The sequence below is a fragment of the Ruditapes philippinarum genome, unplaced genomic scaffold (assembly GCF_026571515.1).
Source record: "Ruditapes philippinarum isolate M1 unplaced genomic scaffold, ASM2657151v2 ctg646_1_1_1_1, whole genome shotgun sequence".
NCBI classification, from domain to species: domain Eukaryota; kingdom Metazoa; phylum Mollusca; class Bivalvia; order Venerida; family Veneridae; genus Ruditapes; species Ruditapes philippinarum.
In genome coordinates, this window is record NW_026856735.1 from 1913 (window position 1) to 26163 (window position 24251).

Sequence of the window (24251 nt, forward strand, 5' to 3'; positions counted from 1 at the left end):
TGAAATAGTGCTAACCATAAAGGATCTAATTGGTATTTAAGTAATTTTGGAGATATCATATTATTTTTGAATGTTGTGTACATATTTTGGAATTTTCAAAGAAAAAAATATTTAGGGAATTGTATGGTTGTTGTCATTAAACTAAGAATAACCTGAGACAGGAAGATATAAAACGAATCATAGTAAAAAGTTTCAGGTAAATAACTTTTACATACATTTATGCAAGAAATATGGTTATTTTATTAACAATCAAAATATATTGTGGCAGCAAGCAAAACATGTTTCAATAAAATAAGGTTGATACAATTATTATTCAAACTACATGCTGTGAATAATTATTTGATAATTTAGTCTAGATTTACTACAATAAATATTTGTTTGTAAAGTCATGATCGATAAATTGTGGCCAGAGCTTATGTATTATGACAGCTAAATTTATGTAAGATCTCAGATGTTAAATTATAATACACATACAATTTAGATTATGAGAATATAATTGCAGATGGGACCTTTGCAGACTGTGAAAATTTGCCAACCTCGAGTTTAAAGTATCAGCAATATTTCCCTACCGTGGAGTCTGAAAAGGTATATTTTACATATCTGAACTAACCATCTTAGAATTTGATAGTTTCCAAGAAAACAAGAATTTGTAACAGAGTTACCAACGTCTGCAAAGGTCCCATCTGCAATTATATTCTCATAATCTAAATTGTATGTGTATTATAATTTAACATCTGAGATCTTACATAAATTTAGCTGTCATAATACATAAGCTCTGGCCACAATTTATCGATCATGACTTTACAAACAAATATTTATTGTAGTAAATCTAGACTAAATTATCAAATAATTATTCACAGCATGTAGTTTGAATAATAATTGTATCAACCTTATTTTATTGAAACATGTTTTGCTTGCTGCCACAATATATTTTGATTGTTAATAAAATAACCATATTTCTTGCATAAATGTATGTAAAAGTTATTTACCTGAAACTTTTTACTATGATTCGTTTTATATCTTCCTGTCTCAGGTTATTCTTAGTTTAATGACAACAACCATACAATTCCCTAAATATTTTTTTCTTTGAAAATTCCAAAATATGTACACAACATTCAAAAATAATATGATATCTCCAAAATTACTTAAATACCAATTAGATCCTTTATGGTTAGCACTATTTCAATAAGCATCTGACCCAAATCATCATTTTTTTTTTTCAAATTTTTCGAACAGGTCCATCATAATGTGGAACAGAGATTATCCACAAAATTCAAAACATCCATCATTTTATTTTTACATTTATTGAATGGATAAACATAACAAATGATGAATAAATTTAGCATTTGAAAATCAAAATAAGTTTTTGAAAGGTAATCAAAGTTTCCATGTCCTAAACTGATTTTTTGAAATGTATAATGCCCAAACTCCCTGAATAATCACATGGAACAGTCTGGTCAGTATACCAGAATGCCCCATGATGAGATTAGTCATGCAGAGATAGAGGAAACATTAGTCTTATCTGGTTTGTTTGTTATATTCTTCTGTGAAATCTTGTTTGTAGTATTTATTTATCCTGAATTAAGAAATTATAGGGCATATATTTAACACAATAATTTTGCATATATAATGGTCAATTATAATCATTAATGTGTTAATTGTACACATTAACTAAGTGGCAGAGTACGTGAAATCTAAATGTTTGTCTACAAATTTACAAACAAACTTGGTATGGAAATGTACTATTTTATAGCATCAAACCTATACTAACATATTAAAGTTTAATATCACAAGAGCCATGTCAACATGGCCATCCCCCGCCGAATGTGTTTGCTCATTGGAAAAATGTATATGTAGTAGAGCGGAATAATTCCATTTTAAGAGGTCTTTTGGTAATGAAAACTGATGGCTATAATGATTACAGATTTGAAACCTATGTGAATACTGTTGGCTGAAAATAACAAAGGGCAATTACTGAAAAATAATGCAGGGTAGGTTACCATTCTTGTGTGCTGCATCCCTCCTCAGTAAAATCTATCCACCTATGAAGTTTCAAGTTGATACCTCAAATACTTTTTGAGAAAAAAATTGAATTGAAAAATTAAGTATGAAAAAGAACAAAGGGCAATAACTCAAAAATTATAAAAGGTAGAGTTATCATTCTTGTGCAGTGCACACCTCCTGAGTGAGATCTATGCACCTATGAAGTTTCATTTTGATATCTCAAAGGCTTTTTGAGTAATGCTCTGGACAAAAATTAATTTTGAAAAATAACAAAAGGGCAATAACTCAAAAATAATGCAGGGTAGAGTTATCATTCTTAAGCACTGCACTCCTCCTCAATGAGATCCATCCACCTTTGAAGTTTCAAGTTGATACCTCAAATACTTTTTGAGATAAGCTCTGGACAAAATAACATAAAAAAACAAAGGGCAATAACTCAAAAATTGTATAGGGAAGAGTTATCATTCTTGCACACAACATTCCTCCTCAATAAGATCTATCCGCCTATGACATTTCATGTTGATATCTCAAACACTTTTTGAGTTATGCTCCACTCAGGTGAAAAATTAGGTATGAAAAATAACAAAGGGCAATAACTCAAAAATTATGAAAGGTAGAGTTATCATTCTTGTGCACTGCACACCTCCTGAGTGAGATCTATGCACCTATGAAGTTTCATGTTAATATCTCATAAGCTTTTGGAGTTATGCTCTGGACAAAAATCAATTTTGAAAAATAACAAAGGGCAATAACTCAAAAATCATGCAAGGTAGAGTTATCATTCTTGTGCACTGCACTCCTCCTCAATGAGGTCTATCCACCTTTGAAGTTTCAAGTTGATACCTCAAATACTTTTAGAGATATGCTCCGGACAAAAATGTCGGACGGAAGGACGGACGGACGGACGGAAGGACGGAAGGTCAGACGGACGGAGACTATTTCTATATCCTCCGCCGAAATTTTTCGGCGGGGGATAATAAGGAGTTCCACTGAGATTTGACGGGCAATTTGGAGTCCTAAATGAATGTAAACAAATTTCTACACAAATCACAATATAATTATTAAGATAACAATAGTTCAAATTTTAACCAACCCTTTAACAAAATATTAATTAATATTACGCTAGACAATGCATTTTATATATGAGCATTTGATGCAAAAATGAAAGTTGGTTTTCCTATTCATGTACAGAAGTTACCAACAATTCATAGGGTATGACTGAAATACGCAACGGAAATTGTTTTTTTGGCAACGAAGTAAACGGACAAATGACTGTTGTTTTTTCTAAACACTCAAACCTATCGTTTATATACCTTGAGTATAACGAACAAAAAATGTATGAAGCTATTAAAAAGTATTAAAAATGGTAGTGACCCGAGTAGGGCTCGAACCCATGATATCTTGGTTGATAGGAAGACACCTTAACCACTATGCCACCGGAGCTATTGGCAACAAGATTTAATAAACAAAACTCACAATTTGCTCTTAAATTTATGAAATATTGGTATACTCCGATGCTGCCGATTTCGCTTTTAAGTCATACCGAGACTCATCACGTGACCATTAATTTTAGTCCGAACGTACAGGTTTGCAAACTGAAAAGCCTTTTATCACCAAATTGGAGATTATATATATTTCAAATGAATTGCCAAGTCATAGAACGCATATCAATGCATCACTGATTCTGTGTAAATGTCTGTAACACGCAGGAAAGAAAAATTATTGGTTTGTGAATATTTACGTTTATGTGACAGTCGACCAACCACAGTGTAGTCGATACACACCGGTCTCTCAAATATCGACAGACCGGTGTACAAAATGCAGTGTTGTGCCTTTTACACACGAATTTAACAGTTTAAAAATCTGGAAACAAAGTGATCCCTTAGAAGCATTAATTACAACAAAATTAAAAGAGAATTGCAGACTCGGTTTGATTGAGTCTGTACATGATATAGCCCAGGTAGAAAAACGTAAATCTGATGATTGGACAAATATAGTTTTGTCAAATAAAACAATTGTAACATTTTATAATTCCATTATCTCGTTATGCTTCTTCTGTATGTGGCTGTTGTTGTACTGCACTTTTGGAAGAGGTGGAGTAACATTTGCATTGACCAATGAAAACATTTTACAAATCACGCTCTTTGATGAAGCTAACCTTCACTTCAGCGCATTTTTTTATATACATGTACATGTATTTTAGTAACAAATCCGGCCGAACTGTTTTGCAGTGTAAAAACCTGTCAGTATACCTACTAGAACAGAACTGATTTCCGGCACAGCAGCATTGATTCGGCTAGGTAAATTTGATTGCATAGTTTACTGTATAATCACCATTGGGATATGTTGCTTGCTTATTAAATTTGCCTTTTGACGTCTTATCTGTGCTATGTAAGCACATAACCTCAGACCCCCTTTCAAAAATCCATTTTGTTTAGTTCCGCCCATTGTTGTATTAAGGACACGTGCATTCTTTAACTTTGGTACCATACGCCGCTTTTCATTGAATGGCTGTACTGTACGTGTCACATTGAATGTTCCATGATAACCGCCGTATGTACATATCTGCGGATGTTCTAAATTCAAAATTTCACCATTTTCGTCTTTAAATGTTGACTACTACTAAAGCCGGTGCTAAGGGGCGCGGACCGCAATTTCCAGTATCGTCCATAACAGTTTCAATTAAATAGAACCTTCAACATTGTCAATTTTGTCGTATTGGGCTTTCTTGATGGAATCTTTTTTTCTCTATTTTAGTTTGGGCGTAACGGCGGAAAACCGAAATTGTTACGACGGTAGCTCAAATACCGGAAAATTAAGACGGTTGCATTGGTTCAGACGGACTTCGTCGATATTTCCGTCAGAAGATATTACATTTGAGTTGAGTTAATGCTGGAGTTAGGGCTTTGACAGTCAAACGGAGGAGCGGACAGTTTAAGGGGGATGGGGGGGGAGGTATTTTATACGTCTGGGCTGATATTTTACCGGCGGATTTCTTTCAGAAAAAAAAATTAATTTGAGTTTCATTATGACGGCGGAATCTTTCGACCGGACAGGTATTACGGCAGTGTGGCTGCTTACGGCGGCGCGGGTATTTCTAACGGCGGATTTCCGTCATTAGAAATTTATATTCAATTATATTGTAACGGCGGAAAGGTCCCATACCGCTTTCAATAGTTTATAGGCTTTTTGACAGCACTGAAGCTCTTTTTAAGTTTATTGGCGCAAAATGTTCATGTTTTAAAATTTAGCGTCTATACGATCGCAAATAAAGCAAAATAGGAATCCTGCACAAAAACAAACAAAAAAACAATACTATAATCTACGTTCGTCCAATGTGAGTTAAAGCTGTCACTGTAACAAATCATTCGTCTTTCTGGTCTTTTGAAAAAGTGTACATGAACCAGACTGCTGTCAATAAAACAATTATGATACACAGTGATGTTATAAAATACACTTTGTCAAGATACATCGCTGCCTCATACCAGCCATTTTCATGTTCTATTTCCTTTGTCATTTCTTTGACCTTTTTCTCTTCTTCCCCATCCGCAGACAGCGGGGTCATTTCTCTTGATTTTTTTCTAATCCGATTACGTAACCATTTCGGCATTTTCCGGGTTCTATTGGTTGCATTAGCCAAACGAACGACAAAAACACTCCAAAGGACACCGATTGCAGCGGCGATACTTAAGCCAAGTAAACAATACGAGAGCATTGTTGTGTTTACAGAATTTCTAGGCATGTCGGAAACAAAAGAGACGGTCAGAAACATCAAGGCAAGATAATTTGTAATAGCAAAGGATAACCTTTCATTGTTTGGAGGAATAAGCGGCAAAGAACTATGCAAGGCAGACAAAAGACATGCCGGTGCGAACTTGTTTATCATTATAAAGCCCGGTCTTCGCTCGATGGTTATATAATTCGAAGCAAATGTAACCGACAGGCGTTGAATTGAAATATTCACCACATGTGAGACAGTTTGTGTCACTTTCCATTCTTGATTTTCTAGGTAGGTCCCGCCAATTATTTTATCGTGCAACAAATTGATTGAAAGTTCGTTTTGATTATACTTAGTGGAGTAAAACTGGTGAATACAGACATGTTCGTCGAATGGATAATATGTCAGATCAACCTTGCAAAGAGATCCAAATAGTTTGTAAACGTAAACTAAAACTTTCCCATCGTATGTCAAGGTGGCATTTTCAATCTTGAAATTTTCGTACGCTGTAACACCACCACAAGCACCTGGGAATTGCTTCTCCAGCTCCGGGCTCCAGTATTTCCCTTCTGGTAGAGAAATAGCATAAATACCGCCATACTCAGCGGGGTCCCATGTTAATTGCTCGTCTAACCAGGATGTCTCTAGATTAGAAAAGGTACAGAATGTCCCATCAGAAACATCGACTTGTGATATAGCTCGAATCTCATGACTTATATCAACCTGAAAAAAATATTGATCAACACAAGTAAACAAATATTTAGAAAACAAAAATGAATTCCTGTTTCGTATAAATTCCAAATCCGTAACTGGCTCAAATAAGTGTGTCTGCTCTTCTAAATAATGTTAACCTAGAGATACGTGCGCCACATAATTGCAGTTGTATAACCACAGTATAAATACATAGTGTCATTATAAAAAACTGGCATTTGTTTAAGGAAATACCAAATAAACCAGTTCTCGGGAATGAAGCTTCTCAAAAATGGTTTGTGTTTGTGTATCCTATTCAAATAAGACACATTAGAGAAAATGAAAGCCCTGAAGAAAGCCCCAAAACGACAAAATTGAACATGTTGAGCTTGTTTATGGACGTTACTGGAAAGTAACCGGCCACGCACACTTGCACCGGCTTAAGGTGATTTCAATATTTAATCAGAATAAATGTCTGCAATAAAAGTATTTTAGCCAAATATTTAATAAATTTGAATAGACTAGTTAAAACGTTTATTTTATATTGCTATTACATGCAGGCACACTGTGACACGTTACATCATTGATACCTGATTGATAATAACTAGAGTGATCAACATTACATTGCATTAACCGAGAAAAGAACGTATAAAAATATTATACTTTTATCTAATACTTCACATTTATCTACGGAATGTGTCAATTTGTTTGAAAAAAAGAAACGATTCATGTATTTTCTCTTACCCGAATTGCTGAAGAACGGTTGGCAACTGGTCTGACTGATTTATCATACCTTCCATCCTTAAACAAGTATTCCAGCAGCTTTACTTCGTCTAGATATGTCTGTCCATGACATGCACTGAATACTTCAAGTACTATCAGAGCTGAATAAATTCCTAACATTTCTATATTATAATGTTTTCGAGTATGTTAAATTTGTTTATTTTTTTATGGTTTATGATTTTCAAAGACAGTCGCTGAAATTGACTTGATAAAACCTTATATTTTTATCAATTCTCTTTTAGTTTCCTCGCCTATAAAATGTCTAACACATTTAACAGTATTAATAGTTTTTATTGATATAAAGCCATAAGTTCAGAAATAAGCATTTGTTTTGTAGGTCATGGCAAATAAAGGACCATTAATTCACAATAAAAATGTTAACATTTAAACGTATTTTTCATATTCCTCTTGAAAAGATGCTGTCAAAGAGCATTGTCAATGCTGAAAAAATCAATAACCCCTCTTTTTACCACTCGATTCTTTTATTGTTTTAAAAACCAATAATAAAGGTTTATTTGCATTGGTAATACTTTGCCAATTTTACCCAGTTTTACTTGATAGAACTAAATAACAAAAAATGGCTGACTAATAGTTGAAGTGCTTTTGTGATACAAAATCAAAGCTTAATCCAATGTGTCACTTAAGGGGGCCTCTCTTGATGGCTTGGTCTGAAATGCAATTACTAAATCGTCAATTATTTTATTTAATTATGCTTTGTTTCTCGCTTCCTGTCCTTCAAATCATACAAACATAATATTTGAAAGTGAAAAGAAGGAAGAAGTATTAAATTTAATGAATTCAGTTTGCTTGCTATAAATTCTCATCTCAATAGTATTCTGTTTTGATACAACAGATCAGCTTAAAAGTATTTACAATAACAAAAATAAACTACAAACATGTACATTATATAGAATTTATTTCACCAGTTTGACATACAACTTTGACATATTCTGTACTACTTGACTGAACAACTTTTAACTAGTATTTTATAACATTAATAGCTCTCATTGTTTTTAAAGATGTCCTTCCAAGTTCACCATAGATAAAATTATTTTGAATTTGTCTTTAAACAACTTCCTACAATACTTTAAATGTATATTTTCTAATACATGACTATCAAGTAAACCCCATATTTGTGATCCATAGTAAAGAGTTGGTAAAATAAGTTTATCAAATAAATCCAGTTTATGTTTAACTGACATACAAGGAAATCTTATCAGCTCTATTTCAAGTTTATAAAACGCCTTCAATGCTTGTCTAGAAAGTGTTTCAAAAGTCATATTAAAAGATCCGCCTTCAGAAAAAAACAATGCCTAGATATGTAAACGTTTTTAACTATTTCAATTGACTGACCTTTATAATAAAAATTCAAATTCTGTCTTAGTCTACCCCATTTTTTAAAAATCAAAACATTTGTCTTTGTACAGTTAACACCTAATTTCCACCTATCACAGTATATATCTAATCATCTTAATCCTTTTTCTAAGCCCTCCTCTGTTTCAGACATAATCACTATATCATCAATAATAAAAATATCTTCAAAATACCTAAGTTAATACCTTCAAAACCATTTGACATATTTGTATTTATATACGAGTAGGTTCATAACTGAAACTCGTTAAATAATATAATATTCTGCTCGCCAGAGGCTCGCGTAATATAATTTTATTCAGCTTGAATAATTCAGTATTGAACTATTACACTCATTCAATATCCTCTCCAGAGAATGAAGGGAATTAACCCGGATGTAATATAACTTTATGGGGAAATACGACTTATCACCCTTTATATACAGAAAAAGTAATTTCAATAAAATGTCCTGTTTGACATATGGAATTATCTAACTAATGTTCGTTTCAATTGAACTTTGATCAAAGGATTAACACTGCAATAAAATTTAAGGGTAATTGAATTAACTGAATGCATTTCAGTCATTTACTCCGAAACGTACGAATTGGGCACGCTTCTTGTTTATATATGCTGGTCTTCTTTAACTCATTTCTATCTGTGTCCATTTCTAACAATTTTTTTCAAACCGAAATCGAAAAAGTGATGTGGCGACAATTCTAGGACACATTTTTAAACGGCAAAAACGACGTTACATGCGTGCAGTATACTATAATAGTATCATCTTCAGTTCATAAATTATTTATATATATAAAAAAACTATTTTTGCTTGTAATAATTTTTTCAATATTCAAATATACACATGTACATATTATACACACAGTTTGTCACATACTTTTTATCTTCCGGAATAGTGTAACGTTCTTGACTTTAAGGAAATCCACACCCTGTCATTCTGTTGAGCTGTAAGGCAAGTGTTTTATAAAATTTAAGAAAATAATGGATAGGTTTACAGATTGCCAGGTAAACCATTTACTCTTATATTTCATTATATAATTGTTTAAGATTTACTCTTTGTACTACATGTATAAAATAATTCTTTAAACACTGACGCCGGCGGCAACACATGTTACCCAGACCAAGATAATCTGGCACCTCATTCGCTATTCAGTCTATTCAGTTAGAATTAATTTTGAATTTTTCCCCGAAAATGATGAATGGTTTTGTCCGGATCCAAAGATTTACAAGTCCATTTAAAATTGTACAGCGTAAAACTGGTTAAAGCGCGTCTGTGGCAAGTTTTATAACATTTCTGGGACATGATTTATGTTAGTCTATAAAAAAGTTTTTTTCCTCAAAAACATATGTTATTGTGAAATAGCAAAGTCATCGTAAACTACAATTGAAAGGAAGCGATTAAAGGCTATTTATTAATAATCATATGAAATACATTGATCATAGAATTATACATAAAATAAAAAATTTACATTTGTATTATTGTAATATACTTTTAAAAGGTCATGAATAGTTTGAACTTCTAATTAAATCACAATCTGAATGACAATTATCAATTAGATCTTTGACATAATTTGATTTTTTTTCTGTAATGTAAATTACATTATTTTCACTCATATTTGAATGATAAACTACTACTAGAATGTACGGTGTCACAAAGATGACGTGTGTGTTTTTTATTTATCTCGTGCGCACAAGATACTATGTCGTGGCCATGAAATACTATGTCATGGCCACGAGTTACTAAGTCGTGGGCATGAGATAAATAAGTAGTTGGAGCGAGAAACGATGTCGTGGCCACGAGTTACTTAGTCTTGGACACGAGTTACCTAGTCGTGGCAACGAGCTAATTAAGTCGTAGCCAGGAGATACTATGTCGAGGCCACGAGTTACTAAGTCTTGGCCACGAGTAACTAAGTCATGGGAATGAGATAAATAAGCAATCATATTACACTATTTATATGACTTTTCCTAATTAACTAGACATGTGCTATAGTACAAGGATGTCCCTACTTCACCTGCCTGTAAAAGTGTCATTTATACACGTTATTGATTGGTCAATGATTTTACACTTAGCGCCGTTGTGACTCTGATTTTTGACCCAATGACATCAAAATTATTAGGTGTCATTTAATGATCTACTGGTCAGATGCAATGATCTTCCTGGGTTATATAAACCATGGCTTATTCCTTCTAAATTATTCATCAGATAAGTATTGTACATGCCATGGTTATCTTGACCTTTGACCTCAAACATCCTTAAAGGCTATCTACTGTCCATGGGCAACGTCCCTACCAAATAAAATAAACCAGGACTTATTCTTATTCTCACGTTATCGTAAAACAAGGTTAACAGGCCGTTGTACGTACAAATTTACCAATTCTATTACAGAATTGTCCCCACAAAGGGCTATAACTTCGTCAAAATTTATGTCTGAATTATGGGCATTGGAAGGTGACTTTCTGATATGATCCTAAAGACATGTATCAAGTTTAAAGTGAATATTTTAAGTATTTTCAAAGATAAATGTTGCATGTAAAACTATAAACAGAACTTTTTCTAAGTTTAAAAAAAATCAAATATATATATATAGTCTAATCTCATTGGTTAATTATCTCGTGCGCACGACTTAGTTATCTCGTTCCCGTGACTTCGTAACTCATGGCCACGACTTAATTAACTTGCTTGAAAGAAGATTTGTTAACAATTATTAATGTGAAATAAGTAGTGTCCCCTATTAAAGATTAAGCGTTTAAACATTTGCATATTATTGGATGTTTGAAAAGCGTTTTTGAAAAATAATTATATTTATAAATACAAGTTCACTTAAGTGTTGTTACGTCTTTAATTAGAACATACAGGCTCTTTAATGTATTGAACTTGGGTCCCTGTTACAGATACACAGCGTACACTCCTTGTTCACTTAAACTTGGAGCATCATGTTTATGATATACAACCATAAAATTTTTGAGTTACACGATCTTAAATGGTTTTCTTCTTCTTAATCTAGGCTTTCGTCGTGTCGGATTTTACAGGTTTGCCCATTGATAGTGTTAAAAATCTTTAGCCAAACTGTGAAGGACTCTTGTTCTGACAACATTAGGAGAGCATTCCATTTGCCAGTTAAATAATTTAAATCATGACAGTTGAATAAGCTCTATCCAAGGAAACGAAGTTTGAATGGTGGTGTTGTGTTGTCAAGTTCGCACTAGTGTTCAATATAGGCTATTTTGAATAACAGTCTTTCGCAAACATCTTTACAGAAGTACTTAACTATTAATTATTAAGTTCGCAATAAGTTCGCAATATTTTTACTCCCCCCGATTCTAATTTATTAGATAAAAAATATCAAGTTATAAGACTTTTGACAGGTTATATGACCTATTATCAAATGTTGTCAGCTTATATAACTCAAGTCGTTGCAAACGCGCAGTATTATAACAAAAAATATTTTAACGACCAATCATACTGAAATTTCTAAAACGCGACTCGTAACACAAAATGCGTCCCCACTAATTTTTAAAACATTAGTAAGCGTAGAGCCTCTCGGTCACCGATCATTATGACAAGCAACTCTAAATCGGGTTATGACATTACGATTGTTGGGTCGCACAATAGACAGCTTAGAGGGGTTTAAGACACCGGTTACGTCTGATTTAGTCATCTCCCCAGGACGCCCGAGCGGGATTATAATAATTGTAACCCGTGTTTCTCTACACTAATGACCAATCTTACTATTGAATAGTTTTGTAAAGCGTGTGTTTATAAAATACAAATAAAAAGGATATTTTCTTCTGATACGGTAATCATTACTAGTTTATAATTATTATATATTTCATATCATATTGTACATGATTTACGTACTTTCATATAGGGTAAATATAATTTTTATATTGTATTATACAAGGGGCAGGACGTGAAGTGGTTGCACACTTGGTTCAAGCGAGCGAATTGGTTGCAAACTTGACGAAATGGCGAAAACGGCGTGATTTTTTGAAACGGGTGAACGAATTTTTGCCAGGCAAGTGGGTTTCTTTGTTATTTTGAAGTTCATTAGTATGTCTATTCCATAATGCAATATATATGCCTAACTCGGTTAAAGGTTTCAGCATCCTAGATTCTGTTTTGACGAAGTTATTGAAGATATAAAATGATCATGTAGATATTTTGAAATTTGACATATGACTGTTCTGGCCGGTTTTTCTCCTAATTTATTCGAATTTGGAAGTTTTGAACTGCATTTAACAATAACAAAATATGTTCCTGTCAATGCTGTACAAATGATTTAGTTCGCAAGTCCGAAGATAACGTTCAATACACAAAAATATCTTGTTCAAGCACATTTTGGTTGCAGACTTATACTTCACGCATTTTTGGTTGCAAACTTATTCTTATTCTATTGAAATCCATAGTAAAACTTTGCAAAATGAGTGTAGAAGGTTATATCTATTAACCTATTTTCAATGGCAATTATTGACATTTATGTTCTGTTACTTCTTTTTGTTATAAATGTTTTTATACTTTCTTCTTTCACAACAATTATGCATTTTATGTTTCAAATTACATGGTTCTCAGTTCAATACTATAATCATAAGTAAAAGCCTGCAAACAAAATAATAGCATATAGAAAAATATTTATTGATACTTCAATTCTAAAATATGTCATCATATGTAAAATGCAAATGAAAACTACATACAAAACAAACGTATGTGAGAGTACTGTTGTATGTAAGTGAATTATTTTCATCATAAACATAAGGACATGTGCACACATACGATGTTATTCGGCAAAATTTCCAAAGTTTATCAAAACCACAAGAAATTTTAATTTGTTTGTTTCGTATGTAAAGATCAGCAGTTGCTTTAGACATAACGTATGTAAATGTACTTAAAATATTTTTACAAACCAAAAGTTAAAATGACGTACATGCTTGTTTTCAATATTTCGGATTTGATGTACATCATATGTCAATTGGTATTCTAAAGATGATTTTTATTACATTGTATTAGATCATAATATAAATGATATACGATTGGTTATTTACATTACATTGGTACGTGACAAAACTACTTAAAGTCATTGTTCGAGTTAGGGAATTTGGAAAATGTTTCGATTGGTCAATAATAAGGAACAATTTAAATAATCAAAATTTATTTTAAATCTCAAAAAAGAACAATAATGAAAGCTGTTTGTTGCTATTTTTTTCTACTTTTCCTACAGCTAGTCATGCCAAGATATAAAAAAAAGTCCTAAGACTTTGTAAAAAGAAAAGGAGTATATCGAGGAGAAAAAATGATAAAGATAAACACAACTGAACTTCAATTTAGCCTTTTGTTTTATATATCTATTTGAAAGACCCTGTGTTAGGTTATATCTGCACGCATGCACAATTTGTATATATATTTCTTATTAGATGAACGGGTATAATTGCCTTAATATTGCTAATTATTTCAAAAAAAAGATAAGGTATTCCTCGCTAAAAATATGCATGCCACATTATTGACACAAAAGTTTGCAACCAAAAATGCTTGAAGTATAAGTCTGCAACCAAAATGTGCTTGAACAAGATATTTTTGTGTATTGAGCGTTATCTTCGGACTTGCGAACTAAACCGTTTGTACAGCATTTATAGAAACATATTTTGTTATTGTTAAATGCAGTTCAAAACTTCAATATTTGAATAAATTAGGAGAAAAACCGGCCAGAACAGTCATATGTCAAATTTCAAAATATCTACATGATCATTTTATATCTTCAATAACCTCGTCAAAACAGATGTGTGAAGTTGGCGGCCTAGCGGCCTGGCGGCCTGGCGGCGTGAAGTTGGCGGCCTAGCGGCCTAGCGACCTGGCGGCGTGAAGTTGGCGGCCCAGCGGCCTGGCGGCCTAGCGGCGTGAAGTTGGCGGCCTAGCGGCCTGGCGGCCTAGCGGCCTAAAATTTTAATGTTGTAAAAATGTTTTTTTAACAATAAAACGGCATTTAATGAAGTTTTAAAGATAATTATTGTTATTTAAACGATATATCTAAAGAAAAAATCACTTTCAGAAATTATTTTAATTTTGTCATTTTTGTGAAGTTGGCGGCCCAGCGGCCTAGCGGCCTAGCGGCCCAAAATTTTTATGTTGTAAAAATGTTTTTTTTTACAATAAAACGGCATTTAATGAAGTTTTAAAGATAATTATTGTTATTTAAACGATATATCTAAAGAAAAAATCACTTTCAGAGATTTTTTTAATTTTGTCATTTTTGTGAAGTTGGCGGCCCAGCGGCCTGGCGGCCTAGCGGCCCAAAATTTTTATGTTGTAAAAATGTTTTTTTTTACAATAAAACGGCATTTAATGAATTTTAAAGATAATTATTGTTATTTAAACGATATATCTAAAGAAAAAATCACTTTCAGAGATTTTTTTAATTTTGTCATTTTTGTGAAGTTGGCGGCCAGCGGCCTAGCGGCCTAGCGGCCTAAAATTTTAATCTTCTAAAAATGTTTTTTTTAACAATAAAACGGCATTTAATGAAGTTTTAAAGATAATTATTGTTATTTTAAACGATATATCTAAAGAAAAAAATCACTGTCAGAATTATTTTAATTTTGTCATTTTTTGTGAAGTTGGCGGCCCAGCGGCCTGGCGGCCTAGCGGCCCAAAATTTTTATGTTGTAAAAATGTTTTTTTTTACAATAAAACGGCATTTAATGAAGTTTTAAAGATAATTATTGTTATTTAAACGATATATCTAAAGAAAAAATCACTTTCAGAGATTTTTTTAATTTTGTCATTTTTGTGAAGTTGGCGGCCCAGCGGCCTAGCGGCCTAAAATTTTAATCTTCTAAAAATGTTTTTTTTTAACAATAAAACGGCATTTAATGAAGTTTTAAAGATAATTATTGTTATTTAAACGATATATCTAAAAAAAAAAATCACTTTCAGAGATTTTTTTAATTTTGTCATTTTTTGTGAAGTTGGCGGCCCAGCGGCCTAGCGGCCTAGCGGCCTAAAATTTTAATCTTCTAAAAATGTTTTTTTTTTAACAATAAAACGGCATTTAATGAAGTTTTAAAGATAATTATTGTTATTTAAACGATATATCTAAAGAAAAAATCACTGTCAGAAATTATTTTAATTTTGTCATTTTTGTGAAGTTGGCGGCCCAGCGGCCTGGTGGCCTAGCGGCCCAAAATTTTTATGTTGTAAAAATGTTTTTTTTTACAATAAAACGGCATTTAATGAAGTTTTAAAGATAATTATTGTTATTTAAACGATATATCTAAAGAAAAAATCACTTTCAGAGATTTTTTTAATTTTGTCATTTTTGTGAAGTTGGCGGCCCAGCGGCCTAGCGGCCTAGCGGCCTAAAATTTTAATCTTCTAAAAATGTTTTTTTTAACAATAAAACGGCATTTAATGAAGTTTTAAAGATAATTATTGTTATTTAAACGATATATCTAAAGAAAAAATCACTTTCAGAAATTATTTTAATGTTGTCATTTTTGTGAAGTTGGCGGCCCAGCGGCCTGGCGGCCTAGCGGCCAAAAATTTTAATGTTGTAAAAATGTTTTTTTTAACAATAAAACGGCATTTAATGAAGTTTTAAAGATAATTATTGTTATTTAAACGATATATCTAAAGAAAAAATCACTTTCAGAGATTTTTTTAATTTTGTCATTTTTGTGAAGTTGGCGGCCCAGCGGCCTGGCGGCCTAGCGGCCCAAAATTTTTATGTTGTAAAAATGTTTTTTTTTACAATAAAACGGCATTTAATGAAGTTTTAAAGATAATTATTGTTATTTAAACGATATATCTAAAGAAAAAATCACTTTCAGAGATTTTTTTAATTTTGTCATTTTTGTGAAGTTGGCGGCCCAGCGGCCTAGCGGCCTAGCGGCCTAAAATTTTAATCTTCTAAAAATGTTTTTTTTAACAATAAAACGGCATTTAATGAAGTTTTAAAGATAATTATTGTTATTTAAACGATATATCTAAAGAAAAAATCACTGTCAGAAATTATTTTAATTTTGTCATTTTTGTGAAGTTGGCGGCCCAGCGGCCTGGCGGCCTAGCGGCCCAAAATTTTTATGTTGTAAAAATGTTTTTTTTTACAATAAAACGGCATTTAATGAAGTTTTAAAGATAATTATTGTTATTTAAACGATATATCTAAAGAAAAAATCACTTTCAGAGATTTTTTTAATTTTGTCATTTTTGTGAAGTTGGCGGCCCAGCGGCCTAGCGGCCTAAAATTTTAATCTTCTAAAAATGTTTTTTTTAACAATAAAACGGCATTTAATGAAGTTTTAAAGATAATTATTGTTATTTAAACGATATATCTAAAGAAAAAATCACTTTCAGAGATTTTTTTAATTTTGTCATTTTTGTGAAGTTGGCGGCCCAGCGGCCTAGCGGCCTAGCGGCCTAAAATTTTAATCTTCTAAAAATGTTTTTTTTTTAACAATAAAACGGCATTTAATGAAGTTTTAAAGATAATTATTGTTATTTAAACGATATATCTAAAGAAAAAATCACTGTCAGAAATTATTTTAATTTTGTCATTTTTGTGAAGTTGGCGGCCCAGCGGCCTGGTGGCCTAGCGGCCCAAAATTTTTATGTTGTAAAAATGTTTTTTTTAAACAATAAAACGGCATTTAATGAAGTTTTAAAGATAATTATTGTTATTTAAACGATATATCTAAAGAAAAAATCACTTTCAGAAATTTTTTTAATTTTGTCATTTTTTGTGAAGTTGGCGGCCCAGCGGCCTAGCGGCCTAGCGGCCTTAAAATTTCTAAAAAATTTTAATGTTGTAAAAATGTTTTTTTTAACAATAAAACGGCATTTAATGAAGTTTTAAAGATAATGAAGTTTTTATTGTTATTTAAACGATATATCTAAAGAAAAAATCACTTTCAGAAATTATTTTAATTTTTTCATTTTTGTGAAGTTTGGCGGCCCAGCGGCCTGGCGGCCTAGCGGCCAAAAATTTTAATGTGTAAAAAGGGTTAGGGTTAGGGTTTAACCTATTTGTATGCATATTGAGATAATCAAATAAACTTGGAAACTTGGAAACTAAAAATAATAATTATCATTCAAATAGGTATATAGATTATACGAGTACATAAGTATTTACATTTTCATTATACAAATTTTTTGTGATATACTTAAGATGCTTATACAGCTATCACTGATGCCAGTATCGTATTTTCTTTCTAGAAAACATAATTATGACAAAGCATATTTAACATGGTACTTTTTAAAGCAAAGTCATCGTCTTTAATGCAATAGTAAACATAAGCGATTGCTATTCTTAAAAAATGTTTATGAACATTCCTGTTTTGTTATGATAAAACAGGCGTCTGCCTATAAGTTTTTAAAACTGCGTTTCGTTATCACTTAATAATATTTCTGAAACAACATCTTTGCCAAATAAATTTATACAAAGTTTTCTTCCGAAAAATGTCCATTCTATTACAAGTTACAACAACATGTTTTATGATATACAATTCCATTATATTTTTAGCCCCATACAGAAGCCTGGGTAACCACTTTTAGATTTTAAGGGTTTATAATATTTATTTAAACATAAGTTATGGCAATTTATATGAAATTAGATAACAAATAATTATTTGAAAATACTCATTCCTTTTGCATTATTTTCATTTGATCGCAGGGTCTGTCAGATACTTAACCTCTAGTGACAATGAACAGCTTCGTTAATTCAATTCAAATAGTTCATTTTTCGTTTAATCACGTGTACAAAACATATACATCACAATCAAAATGGCTAAAACTTATGAAAGTACTTTATGCCATTAAATGTAAATTTGATGGGGGGTCTTTTGACCTTCTCCAAATCCTCCAGAGGCGTGCACGTCGAGGAGAAGGCACACGGCAGGTCAAGGTCAAGTCATCTTAAGTACCAGAAGGTGATTGGTTGACCTGTTCGTGACTAACTCTGGAGGGTTGGCGCTAATGGGAGCCGTTTTTGTTTTCGTCAGTATGGAACTTGATGCCTGGCCAGTATTGTCGTACTCCTCTACCACCAACGAACGAAGAATAGGCTACAGGAAGATTCAGCTTGACAAAGACGTCCCCCGATGTGGCTACCTTAGTGGACCGGCAAGGATGCTATATTCTCGGACAGATGGTTATACCGGCGCCGAGTATAAATAAACTTAAACTGACTGGTCTTTTTTCCTACCTTTACTTTTTATGAATGGGGGGGCTTTTGTCCTACTTTTACATTTTTATAGGGGGCTTTTGTCCTATGTGGAAAATTTCATGGGGGGGGGGGACTCTGTCCACCTTGTCATTTTTTAGACAGGCGTGGGGGGGGGGCTTTCGTCCGAGGAGGGGGCTTTTGTCCGTATCCAGAATTATATATACATGTATAAAAATTATAAATTGAAAAAAGAAATTAAAAAAAATACAAAGGGCCTAAAAAAAGTATTACCCCTTTGTTGGGATTTGAACTCAAAACTTCCGTTATGCAAGACAAGTAACATAACCACTACACTATCAGGCCCGATGATATTCAATGACCTGTTTTCCATGTAATGTGTTTTTGTATATAGTTCTTTTCCTGCCACCCTTTGTAATCTTTAATTTAATATTTAAATTTTGTGCATTAAATGTCTTTGATCTTCATAAAATATCGTATTTCAAAGGAAATGTCTTTGTAAATTATTGATTTTGATAAAAAAAATATATAATGTTAAATCGTTATATCAAAGTCATTTTTTATTTTTGTTTTCAAACTCTTGGAATATAAACATAATTATAATATCTGGTGGGACACAGTTTCAGATTTTTTCTATCTTTTCTAAAAACAAATTATGCACGTCTTGTTTTAAAAAACTTATCGACTTTTTTTACCATGCTATTTCTAATTTAAAGTTTTTGATCGCTGATTTAGCGTAATTGAATTTCCCTTTTATGTGCTTTTTAAAATGCATGTAAAATCTTTTTTTTTTCAAGAAAATTTTTGCCGACTCAAATTTTGTTTTTCTACGCGCATCAAACAAAGTGTCATAATCGGCGTTTCTTTTCAGACCCCTCTTATCCCTTAAATTTTTTTATAACCGGGTTTTTAAACCCCCCAATCACCCCCCACAGGGGTACCAGCGTAACACAACTGTAGTACATGAAATCGTTGGGGGCTGGCTGGGGGGACATCAAGGGTGTTCTGCTAAAAAAAAAAGTCACGCCGTACACATAAAATTTTTTAAAAAAAAATGAAAAAAGTGTTTTAATGTTTATTTATATTTGTTGAAGTGATAACAAAGTATTTGATAACAGATGAAATAATTCATGCATACTGAATTCATAGCTTTTCATATACACAACAAGGTTCAGAAGAGTAGTAATGTTTTATCACTTTTGTAAATTTGTAAAGGGATCAAATTAATATCCTTTGCTTTATGTCACCTACATGTGATTCCATACATATCTTTTAAACGGAGTACGGGTATAATCCCCTTCGGACAAAATCCCCATCATGTATTTTTGTATATCCGGACATAAATTTTATAGAGTGGACAAAACCCCACCACTTCAGTTTTATAGAGTGGACAAAACTTTCTTGTAAACATGTTAAAAAACTAACAATTGTGCATCAGCAAAACTCAAAAGAATGTGTGAACAACTCATAAGTAAGGAGATGACCGTACCCGAGTTTCTATAGGCTATCAGCCACAGTATCCACTTAAACTAAGTACAATGAAGTACAATGAAGGAAAATTGACTGAACTGAATGAATTAAAAAAATGTGCTATAAAAAATGTGCTATTTTTAATCATTATTTGATGAAAAATGTGCTTCATTCTTGATTATTAAGTAGTTTATTTTCTATATAAATAAATTGAAGAAATGAATTTGAAGAAACTAAAAATAATGGATAATTCAAGGTCATAAATGTGGCACAGTCTCAAATAAATGACTGCTCTTTGATGTTTGATTTAACAGTTTGTAAATTATTTGTATAATCTCTTAAATTGAAATTAAAAAATAAAATGTGAAGATGTGTACTGTATATTATATATATTTTAATTCATCAAATCTTGCCCAATAATTGGTAAGTGGTGGGGTTTTGTCCACTCTATAAAATTTAGTGGTGGGGTTTTGTCCACTCTATAAAATTTAGTGGTGGGGTTTTGTCCACTCTATAAAATTTTGAGTGGTGGGGTTTTAACTGGGGGTTTTGTCCGTCATCCGTGTTATGCAGTTGATAATTTACCATAATTTTTAATGAAAACTTCTAAACTAAATAAAGGTAACTATTGATACATAATTATAATTCTAACACTATCGGAATTTTTTCTATATAGACAAAGAAGGCCGGAAGCGTGCATTATTCTACAACAATGCACTCGCCGTTCTTATTATCTCCCTGTGTATTTTCACATTGAAGGCGCCATTTTGTTTAAAAAATCTGATAAATTAAAACATTTTTTTTCGAATTTTGTTGTGAAAACTATCTAGAATGAAAGAAAATGGTATAACTAAGAAAATTAATCCAAACACCAATATCTTTAATTCAGTCGTTAACGCTGTACAGACGTTTAAAGTGTTGTTTACGTGACGTCACAATGTAGCGCCAAACAGCAAGTGCAAAACAATCAAATCAAGTTCGCTATTTAATGTCGCAAACGAGTTTAGTTTTACATTTATTTCACTTTTAATAATTTGTATTTCGCTTGGAAAATTATAAACTGAAATAAATAAACAAACAAAGTTGTATCAACGTTTTCAAAATTCGTTATTTCCAAAATGTTTCTACAAACGGTAGATTTAACAGTTTTTTTTTCAACCCACTGGAACGGCCTCTAAAGAACGTTTCTATTGGAAACTCTGAGGCGAAAACAAATTCAACCACCAAACATAAAGTCCAACGTTATAATAAAAATTATATTTTTTCTTGACGTATTAGAATGGAAATAGATATCAATTCTTCGTGCATTATTATAGGGTTAACGCACGTTTTTCCGTTTTATAACGTCTGCAGAGTCCCGAGGAGCGGTTGGTGCCCGAGCCCGGTAGGGCGAGGGCTCCAACAGTTCCGAGGGACTCTGCAGACATTATAACACGAAATAAACGTGCGTTGACGCTATTATAGCAGCATAAAATTTTCAAACAAATTCGTGATGTATAGTTTATACAAAACACAATTACATTAAATTCTTGTGCTTGGACGGTATTTATCCAATTCTATGTTTTACGTATCCGTTTCATCTTTCCGGGGCCAACAACTTGAAAAATTCTCGGAACCAAACGAAATTTTGAAATTTAATTGATTTAACAAAGCTTGGCCTTTGGAGATTTATTATCTCAAGAAAAAAATAAAACGTTACATTACTCTACCCTCTACCCAAGACAAAACATGACCCTCAGAAATTCTTATAATGATTTCTGATTGACGGTAGAAAAAAGATCAGTGACATCAGAATCATCGGTTTAATTTTCAAGCAAACAAGTTTATAAAAAAATCAGGCACTAAGCATTATTCTCTCAAAGAAATATAATGACATTAACATAAATAAAAAACATTTTCTCATATTAATTTTGTGTTATCTAGTTTTGTAAGTTAATCGGAGTGTTAAACTGAATGACAGGTAGATTCTACTGTATTTGTTTACATTGACAACTGTCCGTTTCTTAGAAAGGGCGACAACCAAGATAAGCACCTATGTCTATACGCCGTTTTTCCGGCATAGTTACTTGAATATGCGACTGAGGCCCTCCAATTAATAATTCCAATATAACAAGAGCGAATGACTCTTTGGCAAACAGGCCAAATCGTCATTTTTTGTTTGTTTGTTTACTGGGCCCTGTATGTATTGCGCATAGGTGAAACCGGGCTATAACAAGAGCGCGTGACTATGTTAACACATGGTTTTGGTCCCGTTATAACATGGGCAAAAGAGGGAAAAATAGCCGATTTTATGCTATAATGTATAATAATGCACGTTTTTCGTTCAAATGCTTTGTAATTAATCACTCAGGCCTATCGGCCTTCGTGATTATATTACTACGCATTTGAACTCAAACCGTGCATTATTCTACAACAATGCACTCAGAATTGATATCTATTTCCTAAATAAAAAAACAAAAGTTCATTATTCATCAATTTTTAGGGAGTATAATATAAATTATTCATCAATTTTTATGGAGCATAATAATACATTAGAAACCTATGAAACAAGGGGATTTTTTCCGGGTAGTGAAGGGGATTTTGTCCAGCCTTGTAAAAAATAAAGGGATCATGTCCACCCATGAAGGGGATTTTGTCCGGGTATGTGAAGGGGATTTTGTCCGAAGGGGATTATGTCTGACATTCCTTTTAAACACATAAAAACACAACTTTAATACACTATATGTAAATTTGATTGACCATGGGGGGGGGGCTTTTGTCCTACCTTACTTTTTTATGGGGGCTGTTGTCCTATGTGTTAATTTCATGGGGGTGAAGGGGTGGGGGCTTTTGTTCACATTGTCATTTTTAGACGGGGTAGAGGCTTTCGTCCGGGGTGCTTTTGTCCGTATCCCTTTCACAAAATGCTCATGAAGTAATGTGTTAAAGAGCTTTTTTTTTTCAGTGGAAATAATTATTTCAGCGAATGTACCTTTTTTTAATTTATTTTATTTTATTTTTGCCACTGGGAATGTTCGGTACCATTGCCCAATTGGAGCCTCTGTAAAAGAAAATTCATTGTTATATAACAGACCTGTGCGCAAAAAAAAATCAACTGTTATATATCATTCGAGATTTTTTCCTATCTGAAGCAATGAAAAAATTGTACTGTTATATATCAATACAGTTTTCAAATGCTCATTGATAATGGGTAAGTGAGAAGAAATGAAAAATTCCAAACCATGCGATAACATCTTTAATGACCCAGTGACATCTGACCAATTTAAAAGCAGCCGATAAATATCATTTTATAGCAGATTTTATGGAAACCCATGGCTGTCTGATATTGTTCTTTTTCAATTTATGTAACCATTTGGATAATATATGAGTTCACTTCGACTATATATGAATTGAAAACACCTTCTTTTTTAACCGGAATCCATTATATTAATCCACAGTAACAATATATGAAACCATACTGTCAGTGTATGAAACCGAGTTAGCAATATATAAGTTGTTTTTCTCAATATGTGATCCAATTCTTCAATATATGTTACCATAGTAGCCATGTATGGAACCAGATGTCCTGATATGAAACCGAATTATCAATATGTTAATTCATTTTTACAAAATATGAAACCATTTTATCAATGTATGGAACCAAAGTAGCAATATATGAGCTGGTTATACAAATTATTCAATATATGGAACCAAAGTAGCAATGTATGAAACCAGGTGTCCTTCTATGAAACCAAATTATCAATATAGTAAATCATTTTTACAATATATGAAACCATTTTATCAATGTATGGAACCAAAGTAGCAATATATGAGTTGGTTATTACAATATATGATTCCAATAATTCAATATGTGGAACCAAAGTAACAACGTATGGAACAAGGTGTTCTTATATGAAACCAAATTATCAATATATTTATTCATTTTTACAATATATGAAACCATTTTATCAATGTATCGAACCAAAGTATCAATGTATGAGTTGGTTATTATAATATATGATACAAATTATTCAATATATGGAACCAAAGTAACAATATATGGAGCGATT

At 32.4% G+C, this 24251-nt stretch overlaps 1 protein-coding gene across 1 annotated transcript; it reads right to left on the reverse strand.

The window, feature by feature from the left end:
• Positions 1–5368: 5368 nt before the first annotated feature.
• Positions 5369–7315, reverse strand: LOC132747516 (neuronal acetylcholine receptor subunit alpha-3-like). The gene is made up of 2 exons (XM_060736915.1): positions 7157–7315; positions 5369–6445 (listed from the first exon to the last, which is right to left on the reverse strand). Exons 1-2 carry the CDS (start codon positions 7313–7315, stop codon positions 5369–5371), a joined length of 1236 nt encoding a protein of 411 aa, XP_060592898.1.
• Between the last annotated feature and the right edge of the window lie 16936 nt (positions 7316–24251).

Excerpts from the sequence above, each read along its gene's own strand:
- LOC132747516 (XM_060736915.1), bottom strand. The coding sequence starts at position 7,315 with ATGTTAGGAATTTATTCAGCTCTGATAGTACTTGAAGTATTCAGTGCA. Across the intron at positions 6,446-7,156 it reads ACCGTTCTTCAGCAATTCGG|GTTGATATAAGTCATGAGAT; the intron begins GTAAGAGAAAAT and ends TATTTTTTTCAG.